Raw genomic sequence first — 12,696 nt, 5'->3', positions numbered from 1 at the left:
TTGCTTCTTACAAGTATGTATTCGTGATGTTTTAGTTCAAGGGAAAAAAACATAACATACAATCTTCTAATCAGAAAACTAATGAATGTAAGGTAGAAGACTGAAACAAAACATCCAGTAGTCTAGATGAGGAACACAGAGCAGCAGAATTAGTTGGAGTTCACTTGATGAATTCTAAGCTGTACAAAAAGCATACAAAGTGTAACTCATGCAAACAAAGCCACTCTGATGGAATATGTAGGCACTAGTCCTAGGTAAGAACATATGTTGAAGGGGGGGAAGTAAACAAGCACCCATGTTTCTTTAGGGAATCACTACTAATGGCTAAAGAGCCTGAAAGGTAAAGCATTAGCATTATACGAACACTGTAAACATCCTATCAAACCACCACCACAACACTGCACTGGCTCATGTGGCTGCAGTGCCAGCACACAAAACATAGGGCAAGTCCAAGTAAAAACACTGCTAAATAGGCGTGTTCTAGGTTTCACCTCAAGGTCGGCAGCATTCAACATTTAGTATCTAGGTTTTAAAATCGGTTAGACTGTTACTTTAATTTATATTATGGTAAGAATGTCTGACACTACTCTGCTGTGTGACCTTGGACAAGTCACCTAACTTCCCTGAGCCTCCGTTTCCTCATGTATAAAATCCAGTTGGACTACATGATCTCTAAGGTCCTTCCAGCTCTAAAAATTCTATGAGTCTATCATAACTTAATTGTTTTGGGAGTGTAACTCTGGCATTATTTTTATTAGTTTTAAGGAAACTGAAAAACAAGAAAAGCTAGAGTTAAACAAATTCACTTTTCTGAGTATTTTAGATATCTGAAAAACGGAACAACATAAGAATCATGCTAGAACCTACTTCATCTAAAGTTGTAAAATCAGTGTTATAGGATTCTAATACGGGATACTTCACAGACAGCTAAGAATCACAGAATCACTGAATTTTTGAGCTGGAAGGAAATTCAATTTTTGTTATTGCCTGATGGATTTTTGAGTTCCAGACCTACCTTCTTTGATCCTCTGCTCTACTTGGCTCTCTGGCAACACAGACCTGGCTAGGCAGAACTGGCATTGATGCTAGGTCAGTGTAGAATGAATAGTTCAGAGTATGGGGAAATGAAAATAGCAGAGAAATGGCTATAAGAGAGAAGGGAGCAGTGGAAAATTTTAGTTAAGGAAGTAGCTGATGCACTTTTATTTAAAAATTATTAATTATAAAATGGTATGCACATTGTTTGATTTTATGACTTTATTAAGTACATTTTATTTTAGTGTATACCACGTCAATGTAGGAGATGTTTCTCCTTTAATTTTCACATAATGACCATTTTACTGCCTCTCATTATCTTCATTCAGAGTCAACTAAAAGTAACATGGGAGCTGAAGTAAGCTACTAAGGGAAAAGTATAGAATGTAGAGGTAAGGTAAAAAACTGCGGAAATAAACTGACTAAAACAAACTAATCCAAGAGAAGGCTCTGATGGACCTAAGACACTTGGTATTAAAAGGGGAAAGAAAACTCTCAGGACTGCAACTGTGTATGAAAAATTTTCAAGAAACTTCAATTTATTGATTTACCTAAATTAATTTTATTTGGTATGAAAATTCAGACTTTTCAATATTAAATGCCAATTTATCAGAATTACTACAAGAAACTGCTAATTTAAAGTGTCAGGATGAGTAAATAATTTGGAACAAGATTAAATAATAAAATTATTAACAATACGGTTCTATACTGACCCCAAGTCTGCAATTTTGGGTTAAAGTCAGGTAATTAATCTCAATGTTTCCTTATTAGAACTACAAGGTCAGCTGCTGCACAGGGCACTAAATCAATATTGTTACTTCCCATGAAATAACTACACTTTTGCCTATGCAAAGCCACAGACCTCTATACCAAAAAAAAAAAAAAAAAAAAAAAAAGACAGAAAGAAAAGAGAGAGAACGAACGCTGAAAGTAAAATAAACAGTTTTGCTCAGTAAGAGGGCAAAACAAACTTCCCGTTTTTTAAACTGCTCACTACTAATGGACTTAAAGCAGGTGGGGATATGCTCTACATCAAGTGGAAAGGAGGCAGAAAACAAGAACACAGCAAAGCAGAAGAGAGACAGGACAGTCAAAAAGGTTTAAGTTTCTCAGTTTTCTAAAGCAACAGAGGAAATATTGAACAATCTGCTCCAGGTACTATCTTACCAAGGACTAAGTCAATAGTCACTTAAGACTTACTTGTACCACATGCCAATGCCGATGTCCAAGTAAAGTGCTTAAACTCTGAGACTCAAAACTGCCATCTGCAAACGAGCTCTTTTCCCGGCTGGGTTTACAGTGTGCTGAAGAACTGGGATTCTGGGTTTGTGAGGCCTCTCCACAGTTTAAGTATAATCGATCCTCCCCTTGAAGCAACACTTGCTCTTGGTTACTCTAGATGAGGGGAAAAAGGAAGTAGAGGGGCAAAGAAGGAAATAAAAACAGCTCAATATTAGGTAGGAGAAAGTAAGTAAATGCATCAATTTAGTTTCATTATAGGAAATGTACCATATATTTTACTGTTGATTTTCCTCATAGAGGACATGACTACAAAATGATCTCATACATTGTTATATTTAAAGGGAATGGACAATGTTTTAATGACTACTTCTCAGTATAAAAGAAATCTTTAAGTCCTTTTATCATACAGAGTCCAAAACATGCCCGGTTTTACAACTGCTACAGCAGAATCTTTTATTACTACTCCAATACGGCAATGCTGTGAGAGCTTTTCTATCTTAAAACTGAACAATTACTCATTATCTATAGTTTACAAATTAGTTTCACATAAAATATCTCCTGAGTGGTGGGGTGGTAAGAAAATATGTCTTAAACAGTGTGTGTGTGTGTGCTCACTCATGCGCCCACATGGCAAGAAGGGGGTGGATTAGGAACAGGGATAACATGATGCTGGAGGACCTTTTAAACCATGGGGAGGAGGAAGAGTAATTTCAGTCCATGGTCCTGGTTCAGAACAATTCAATAATCACTTAATAAATGTTTGGTTAGTGCAAAGGACTGTGCCAGATTACAAATAAGACAGTTTCTTCTTTTAGTGATTATGCCCTGGTTTTCAACTAGAAGTTCTCAAACACAGGCAGACTCTTCACTGGCTATTGGAATCAAACTGATCAATACCCGAGAGCCCCTCATCTTTCCCTTGTAGTACAAATGTTCACTTCATACAAAACTCAAGGGTGCTTTTAAATTACTATTTGGCATGGTGGTAGGAAGAAATATTCTATTCTTGTTTTTCTGGGGATCCTTAATTCTTCAACTACACTAACAACACCGAAGATTCAGGCTATTTTCACATTCTTTCTCAATCTATTGTACATTTTATTTATTATTTTTTTTAGAGAGAGGGGAAGGGAGGGAGAAAGAGAGGGAGAGAAAGATCGATATGAGAGAGAAACATCAATCAGTTGCCTCTTGTATGTGCCCTGACCAGGAACTGAACCCGCAACCCAGCCATGTGCCCTGATCAGAAATCAAAGTAGCACCTTTCCCTTTGCGAAAAGATGCCTTACAAATTGAGCCACATGGGTCAGCACATGTGTTATAAATTTTAATTACACCAAATATTTAAAAACACACTGGTGGCATATATTTAGATATGCACTCCCCACATGTAACATATACTATTATTACATATTAACAATATATAATATTGTTACTTCAGACTGATGAAACATGAGGAATTTACATAATAATTTAGGGCAGTATTTTCCAAAGCAGGTTCCTCAAGGTGTTCCTTAAAAATTCATAGTTACATAAGCTTGGGAAACATTGGTTTTTATACACCAACTCCTGGATTTTCATAACATACACTAGCATATTAAAGACCCTGGTGACCCACAATAAAGAAATCCCTAGAGCTTTAACTCCTTTATTCCACACTTACATGACAATAGAACTTTTCCTTATTCCGTGTAACTGCTATTAATATTTCTTATAAGTAATGCCTGCTGGAACAAACTTTGGGAAATGCTATTCAGACAAGGACTAAATTTTATTCAAGTTATTCGAGTAATCAGTAAACACTGCTTTTCCTCAAGTTGCTTGTGATCCTTTTTATTTTTTTAAATATACCTACCCGGAAATAAAATTTTGATGTAAATTTAATAGAAATTTTTTAAAAAATACAAGACTCAGAAAAATATACAAACGAAGACAATATGCTAATTTTACGAGTATATTCCACAAATCTCTATCGTAGGAGGAGTTGGATTCTAATATGACAGCCACTAGAAAAACCCCGAAGTTTTAATTAAATACACTTACCATACAAGGGTTAACAGTGAGTACACTCTTGATAAATTGAAATAGCAGAATGCCAGGCTGTTTAACAATACTTTTGGGCTCAGAGTCAATTTCAGTATTTTGAGAACCAAATCTGCTGATTACCCATAGATGATAGCCTTCTGCGCCCCAGCTCTGGAAAAGAGAAGGAAGGGGAAAAAGAAGGAAAAGGGGGGGGGAGAATCAAAGCAATAAAAAGTTTCTTGTTACTCTTTTTTAGCTTCAGATATTCAAATTCTGAAAAATAATCAACACCATTATTGATGACTTCTGAAGGTTAGAGAAACTATGACAAACAATGCAGACAAGAATCTACATCTAAAACTAACACCTGCATCTACTACATCTTAGCTATCTCCAGTGGAAACCACCGTCACTGTTCCCTACCCAGAAGAGCGAAAACAGGACATACTAATCTTAACTCCAAATCCTAAGAAATGCCTACTGCTTGCTGTAACTTCTTCATTAATTTAACTGACTCTCAAATACTAAGAAATTCCTTACAGCGGAAGACTCATGTTACTCAGCTGAAGCGTCACAAAAAAACATCCAAAACAGGTGCAGTTTTGTATAGAGCAAAGAACAATAGATTGGAAGCTATGAGACTAGGGTTTTCTTTCCTACTTGGCTACCACTTTGCAGTTATTACCTTGGCCAACCTATTTGATTTTTCAGGGAATAAGTTCCTTCCTCTGTAAAATGGGAACATTCAGCCCAATTTTAATATTCTGTAACTAAATTCCATGATAGTTTATTTTTAATATTAGTGATTTCCAATCTGCAAGGCCAAGAAAACAGTAATGGGGATTCCAAGAATCGTTACAAAATTTCAAAGGGTAACAGAAGTTTTGCTTTCCCATAGTAAAAGTTGTACAAGCTAACTAAAATGCTTATTTAGAGTCTTAGTTTGTGACTAAAGTAACTTAGGCTGATAACACTGGTTGTTGCACGCCATTCGGAAGCACTGACTGGCAGTTACAGTAGTGGTACTTGCTCGAAAAATTATTTTAGAGTGTGGAAGTGGGGACAGACATCAACTGGGGTCCTTGGTGATGAAAGTTTGAGAACCACTATTCAAGGCAACCATGTTAGTTTTAATTCTTTAGGAAACGGAAGGTCAGAAAATTTCCTCCTACAGAGAGCACTCATAAGCACTGATTTCACAAAGATGGTACCCAGAGGGGCTATAGTTAAAAAATGTTTTTATGTAAAGACAGGGATTACACTTCACTGTTTTCTAAAGAAACACATGAACACAGGTAACAAAAATATTGTTATGAAAATAACTATAATTTTCTTGATACACATTTATGAAAAGTTTTAAAAATGTGCTCAGATAATGCACAAATCCATGTCCCCCAGGAAAAAGAGCCAACGAGCATTTCACTTTATGTTAAAAGAAAGGAGGTCATAAGAAGTGGGTGCTGGTGAGGAACACAAAAAACCATCGTATTTAGGAAATACAATGGTCTGATTTCACTATGGCACGATGTTCACATATCAGATGACAGGGGCCTGATGGGCCCATCTAAGCAAAATGAAAATCAAATACCGAAAGTTGAACAGACTCCTGATTTAAAAAAAAAAGATTAAAAAAACATTTTTTTCAAAAGAAAAACTGCATAGAAGCCTCTGCTGAGACTAAATCAGCTTTGTAATTTTATCAGAGCAATGTGAGGGGAGGAAAAAAAAGAAAAATCCAAGTTTTCTACACTCTACCAGTATTTTATAGAAAGTACTTACCATAGAGCTGATCTTAAGAGGATCTTTTTTGGTACCATCAGACCTATAACTAAAATAGAAGAAAATTAAAAAGTCTTCTACTTACATATAATATTTAGCTTTAATTTTTAAAAGATCAAATTGATTTTGTTCCTTCAAAATAGAAATACATAATGCATGAACTATGAGACCGCTGGTTAACACATGTGAGTCCATTCCTGAGGCACAGCCTTTCAGCTCCTAAGTAACTTCCTGATAGGATCATGCAGTTTGGGAACATGTGTTCATTTTGTCAGGACTGAGGTTCAGTGTGGTTTATGAAGTGGGCAGACATATCAATCTACTTCTATCAATCAGTGGACTAACCTACACTAACCCAATGGGACTGTATAATTTTCCATTTCCTACTTGTTACTCATATGCATGGTTTACCACTCTTATTAAAAGCTACTTGAAGAAAACCATATTTGGCCTTGAATTTACATGCTATCATATATACAACAGGGATTAAATAAATAAATGCATGGTTTTTGAATGAACAGTAAGTTTTAAGAGGATGGATGTTTCAATAATCAATACATTCTGAATAAATTAATTCTGAAGCTTACAAATTGCTTTGGGGTAAGAGCCAAATACAGCAAAAGGGTATCTGTGTGACACAACATTTCTGTGTGTGTGTATGTATCATCTGAGGGAAAGTGGAGTTATTTTATATAAAATTTGTCTTTATTGACTCACGCAAAATCTCCTCCAAGTGTACAAATCAGCTGAGCTCCAAACACACTCCATAGAGAAAGTCCTCCATATTCCCAGGTCACTATTACAACACTGTTGTCAGGAGACCATCTGACCAATTTAACAGCTCCTGTTTTGTTCCAAATATCTGTTAAGAAAGTGTGAGAGGAGTTAAAAATAAATAATTGCTTCAGAAATACTTCTTATGTTTCAGTCAATATTTTCAAGTTAAAGTAAGCAGAAAAGCATCTCTGCTTCAAGTAATGAGATGCATCCTGCTCATTTAGGGTTAAAAAACTGTAAGGACATTAGCCTTGACCTGAGTCAAGACCTAAGAACAAACTCAGTGCCCAAGTTTTTCATAAGAAAAGAAAGTTGTTTAGGGCCACTGTTATCTTGAGTAACTATAACTGAGTGTGTATTCTTAAAAGTCTTTGGCTTTGGGTGATTCAGTTTCTGTAAAACTGGGATAAGACTTCCCTTGAATGATTTAACAGTGAATGTTAGTTCAAGTATTTTGCAAAGTATAAGGTGTTCTAAAATGTAAAATAATATTTTACCACTATCTTCATGCTCCATTTGCAAATATCAGAGGGATCCAAGTTAAAATAAACTGAAGTTTAATATTATATTAGGATTAAGTAAACTCCAGCTTACTTATTCCAGCTTACTGTATTCCAGGTGCTCATATTTTCTTTTAACTAATAACCGTTCTTTCAACCCCAAACACAACTACTAAAGGAGATAATTTCAATGTGTTGTAAAACCAAGTTTCTTTACTGTAAAGTTAAATGAAACAGGCCAACATTTCCAACAATTCCAAAATATCTATAGTATCACTTGCTTTAAAATTAAAATTCTTTTCACTTTGAGTATTAATAAATTTTTGCTGTGAGTACATTTGCTACAAAGGGGAGGTATATAGGTTTTAGCCTATAGAAGACAGATTTGGTTAGCAGAGTAGTACTTTTTTTCCTTTGCCTATGTTTGAATCCTCACATTAGCAATTCCCAATATAATTCATGTATAAGAATAACTTATTTATGTAGATGAAAAATAAATGGGAACGTGCAAAGGAAACTTAATACCTTATTAGTATACTTTACTCTTGTCCAGGAAAAATTGAAAACCAAGCAATATGAACTCAAACCAAAGTTTACAAAATGAAAAGTAATCCCATGTGCAAGAAAAAAAGTTTAAATATGTTTACTGTCATGAAAAGATGTTCATGTTCACTGAAAAGAATAGGTTAAATAGTATTCCTATTATCCTACATAAATATATATAGGCACACTGGTACAAACATGCTTATCTATTTCTAAGCATTATATGCATATTAAAATATAGTTGAAGAGATATACAGTGGTGTTTAACCTAGTTTTCAGGTGGCAGGATTACGGGAAATTCACCTAGCTGGTTACCTACAATGAACATAGATTATGATAATGAAAAAAATGTTAAAAGTTTGTTACAGAATGGAACTTTCAAGAAAGAAAGGGGTACCTCCAGGAGCAAAAAGAAAAAACTGAAAGCGAGATTGGTTAATGCTTGAACCAAGGCAGCCTAGGGCGTGGTGGAAAGTGGGGAGTAAGGTTGGAAACACAGGAACAGAAGGTTGGGATGAGACTAGGGAGTTGGGGTTTCACATCCCATATACAAAAATAACAAAAGGGGCCTCAGGCCAGCATGAGTCTGGGAATCAGAATGGAAGCTGCTGCATCATGTAAGGACTCTTCAAGTATTGTAACCTGTAAAAATCAGCTAATGGAGCCAGAAAAAAACAAGGAAGCTTGCCTCCTGTTCGAGATGTAGGATGACAATACATGTATTCCTCCATCTTAAGCAGGTTTTATAGCCCCAAGTTATGTAACTCAAGGAGTCAAGAGTTCTCACACAACAAAGACCATAAAAATGAGAGGCAGTGGGTAACCAAAGGTTAATCTGAAAAACTCAAAATAGCGCTGTCCAACAGAGGCAAGCAACAGAACTTTCTGCAATGATGTAAACGTTTTCTCTTTGCTTGGTCTCATCTTTGCTTGGTGTCATCGCCACTAGCTACATGTGGCTATGAACATTTAGATGTGACTGCAATTGACAGAATAATGTTTTAATTTCCTTTAATTTCAATTAGTTTAATTTAAATAGCCACATGTGGCAGGCAGGCAACGTACTGATTGGACAGCACAACGTAAGTATGCATTAAAATAAAAAAAAAAAAAAAGAAGGGCCAAAAACCACAATTAAAATATTACTCTGTTCTTAGAGAAAAATAACTGTCCTTAGAGAAAAATACAATATGCAGACCTTTAAAAGCTCCAGAATAGGAATGATAAAAACTTAAGGAGCACAAGAGGAAATAGTATTCTGTATAGTTCAGTAAAAAAAAAAAAAAAATTCACTTAAGCTGTATCTTGAAAGATAAATATATACTCTTCATGTAGAAATATGAGATTTCAGGTAAAGAGAAGACACGAGACAAAGACTAACTCTCAAGAACCTGCAGGTAATCTGGTAGTTAAATAAAGCATAAGACTGCAGTTCCTAGCCTGTGTGACAAGGTATCTCACAGGACCATGGAAAATTCACAAGGGATGCCAAGAGATAATTTGCAAAAGAAATACAGTGATATTCAAGGGGGGACCCCCGCCGCAAAAAAACCCAGAACTATCTTCTGTAGGCCCAGTGCCTTGTAGCACAGGCTTCCCCTGCTAGGTTGGTGTTCTAGGATGTGTACTGACTGGAGTTGTTATGAGAGGCTGCATTTGGCTTCAGTGAATTTTTTGTGAAGACTCAACGTTTTTGCCCATTTCATGTTGGGTGATTTATGAGCGCGCTTGCCTAAGCTGTGCTGAGTGTTCAGCAGTTTTTGACCAGGAACAGCATGACCCCCATGCCCCACCCTCCCTATTCAACAGACCTCATCCCAAGCAATGTTTTTTTTTTGTTTCCCTGGATGAAAGAAGTCCTCAAAGGGAAATGTTTTGCCCATGTGGAAGAGGTGAAACAAAAAAATGACAGAAGCACTAAAAAGCATCAAAATCAACAAGTTCAAAAACTGTTTTGAACCGTGGGAAACACATCTTGAGAGGTATATTGCATCAAATTAAGAGTACTTTGAAGTTGACTTAACTTTAAACGTGTAAGAATAAATACACAATTTTTTATAAATAAATTCTGTTTTGAGGTCCCCCCCTCATATATGTTGGACATCATGTAAACCATTAGTTCCAGGTAGTTCACAGTTGCAACACTATGTTGTGCTATGTTTATTTGGATGTTGTTACATCTTTGTGAAGATGGGTTTTTAGATTTTTGAAAAAAGTGAATGAAGTGTGTGAAAATCAATGTGGAACAAGAAATGTGAGTGACTGTACCCAATCTGAGTCCAAGCTTTGAGTATCCAATAGGCATATACATCCTGTTAGTAAATAACAGTACTGAAGGATAAAATAAAAATATTTTTCTTTCTAGGTATGTGTATTATTTTTTAAATGCTACTATGTTGCAAGAACACAGATACCTATTAAGTTGTTTAGAAATAGATACTTAATAAACAGAACTTTTGGTATATTTTTAAAGATGTTATCTATTTATTTTCAGAGAGAGGGAAAGGGAGGGAGAACAAGAGGGAGAGAAATATCAATGTGTGGTTGCCTTTCACATGCCCCCAACTGGGAACCTGGCCCACAACTGAGACATGGGACTTGGCTGGGAATTGAACCAGCGATCCTTTGGTTTGCAAGTTGGCACTCAATCAAGCTGGCATTCAATCCATTGAGTGAACACCAGCCAAGGCACGGTATTTCCTATAACAAAGGGTAAAATTCCTATCGGTATTTCCTATAACAAAGGGTAAAATTCCTATCCTAGTTCTCCCTTGCCTACTTCTGCCATGAGTGCTTGGAACAGCCTTAAAATAATGACACGACATAACTATGGCCAATTAGATATAAGTGGAAGGAAGACAGTTGGAGCAGGTAGTAGATGGAGGTGCTTCTAAGAAAGTTTTTGTCTTCCTAACTCTTCCCCAACACAAAAATAAATAAATAAAAATTAAATTAAAGGTATAACTTGTTTCCTCCTTTCTTCTTAACTCAAATGCAGACATAATGTTTGGAGCTCAGGAGCTACCTTGTGAAGGAAAGGCCAAATGAACGTCAGTAGCAGCTTACCTCTGGATTTCTTGCTATTTGAGAAAATAAACTGCATTTGTTTAAGCCACAGCAAGTTGGGCTTTCTGTTAGTTTCAGTCAAAAGCATTTCTAATGACATAGACTTTAAACTTAATCTTAGGGACAGGATTCACAAATCACTAAAGGGTTCAGAAAGAGACCTTTGTTTTGTTTATTGTTGTATATCCAGCATTTCCAACAGTGTCTGGGTTGTATTAAGTACTCTGTAAGTACTTGTTGAATCAGTAAATTGAATGGAAGGATAAGTAACAGAAACAATGAAATCAGGTCGGAGAATAGAGCAAAGTCCAGAGAAACATAGGGGCTAAAACTAAGTAGGGATAGAGAGGACTAAATGAAGGGATAAAAGCCGTATCCCGGGAGTCTCTCTAGTTACATGGAAATCCTAAGATCACATAGAGTATTGTTTTATGTTTTAATCTTATTTGACCTATCGCATGCACCATTTATTTAAAATTAGTATTCATGACACATACCTACACATTAAAAATGTTAAAATAAGGAGAAAACAAGAGGACTCACCAGGATATTGTTTTGCTGTTAACTCTAGTTTATGAGACAGCAGCATAGCTCCAGTGGTGTTATCTATTGTATAAACCTGAACAGAACCACTGTAAAAACAAACCAACTTTTAGTGACAAATAATACAAATATAAAAAGTATTATTATTGGAACTCTTATAACTGCTGGTAGGAATGTAAACTAGATCAAAACAATTTGGTAAATAATTTGTAGTCATCTTATAAATTTGAACAAATGAAATCTAGTATAATCTAGTAATTTCACTCTGGCTATATCCCAGAATATCCCTGTCATGTACAATGTTCATTATAGTATTTTGTATAAGTGCAAAATGTGGAAATCTGAATGTTCAAGAGGAAGAGAAAGGAAAAATGAACTTTGGTATACTGATGTAGTCAGATGCTGTACACCATTAAAAATAAGTGAAATTTGGTTATATGCATTAAAACAGATAGCATAGACATATAATTGTTTCCATGCAATAAAAAATTCAAAATATAGTAAATATATTTGTGGTAAAGATGCAACAAAGACCTAATAAATTGTACACTACCTGTAGATCGGTGACTGTGCTGGTGGAGAAAGGGGATATTAAAAAAGGCGCAAGCAGCAGGCTTCATCAGCACTGATAATGTGCTCTCTCTCATGTGAGATAGTAATTTACCTAGACTTTCATTTTATTATTTATATATATTACTTTCTGTATCTATACACATGATACACGTTCTTTTGTGTATATGGTATATGCAATTTTTTTGTATTTTCTTAAGTTTTTTAATTTTTTGTTTTTAAATCATGTTTATTCTATTACAGTTGTCTCAGTTTTTCGCCCTTTACTCTCCCCCACTCATCGCACCCTGCCCACTCCCAGTGTCAATTCCCACTCTGTTGTCCATGTCCATGGGTCATTCATACGTGTTCTTTGTCTAGTCCCTTTCTCCTTCTTTCCACAATTGTCCTCTTCCCCCTTCCCATCCGGGCACTTACAGTCTGCTCCATGTTTCCTTGCCTGTGGTTTATTTTGCTCGTTAGTTTATTTTGTTGAATAGATTCCACTTAGAGGTGAGATCATATGGTATTTGTCTTTCACCGACTGGCTTATTTCACTTAGCATAATACTCTCCAAGTCCATCCATGTTGTTGCCAAAGCTAGGAGTTCCTTCTTACTTTTTGTTTTTTTTTTTAA

At 35.7% G+C, this 12,696-nt stretch overlaps 1 protein-coding gene across 2 annotated transcripts in view; it reads right to left on the bottom strand.

Annotated features, from left to right (window-relative positions):
* The window catches only part of RIC1 (RIC1 homolog, RAB6A GEF complex partner 1), a 126,566-nt gene that overhangs the window by 18,800 nt on the left and 95,070 nt on the right, over positions 1-12,696 (bottom strand). For both annotated transcript variants that reach the window (XM_054583099.1, XM_054583100.1), the window contains exons 8-12: positions 11,511-11,599; positions 6,799-6,943; positions 6,082-6,130; positions 4,321-4,473; positions 2,236-2,430 (exon numbers count right to left, since the gene is read on the bottom strand). In XM_054583099.1, coding sequence (XP_054439074.1) covers positions 2,236-2,430; positions 4,321-4,473; positions 6,082-6,130; positions 6,799-6,943; positions 11,511-11,599 — 631 coding nt within the window. The remainder of the gene's footprint in view (positions 1-2,235; positions 2,431-4,320; positions 4,474-6,081; positions 6,131-6,798; positions 6,944-11,510; positions 11,600-12,696) is intronic.

Source organism: Pteronotus mesoamericanus, unplaced genomic scaffold, assembly GCF_021234165.1.
Source record: "Pteronotus mesoamericanus isolate MK-2021 breed Mesoamerican mustached bat unplaced genomic scaffold, CSHL_Meso_final contig_73, whole genome shotgun sequence".
Lineage (NCBI taxonomy): Eukaryota > Metazoa > Chordata > Mammalia > Chiroptera > Mormoopidae > Pteronotus > Pteronotus mesoamericanus.
This window is presented reverse-complemented; position numbering and strand designations above follow the sequence as displayed.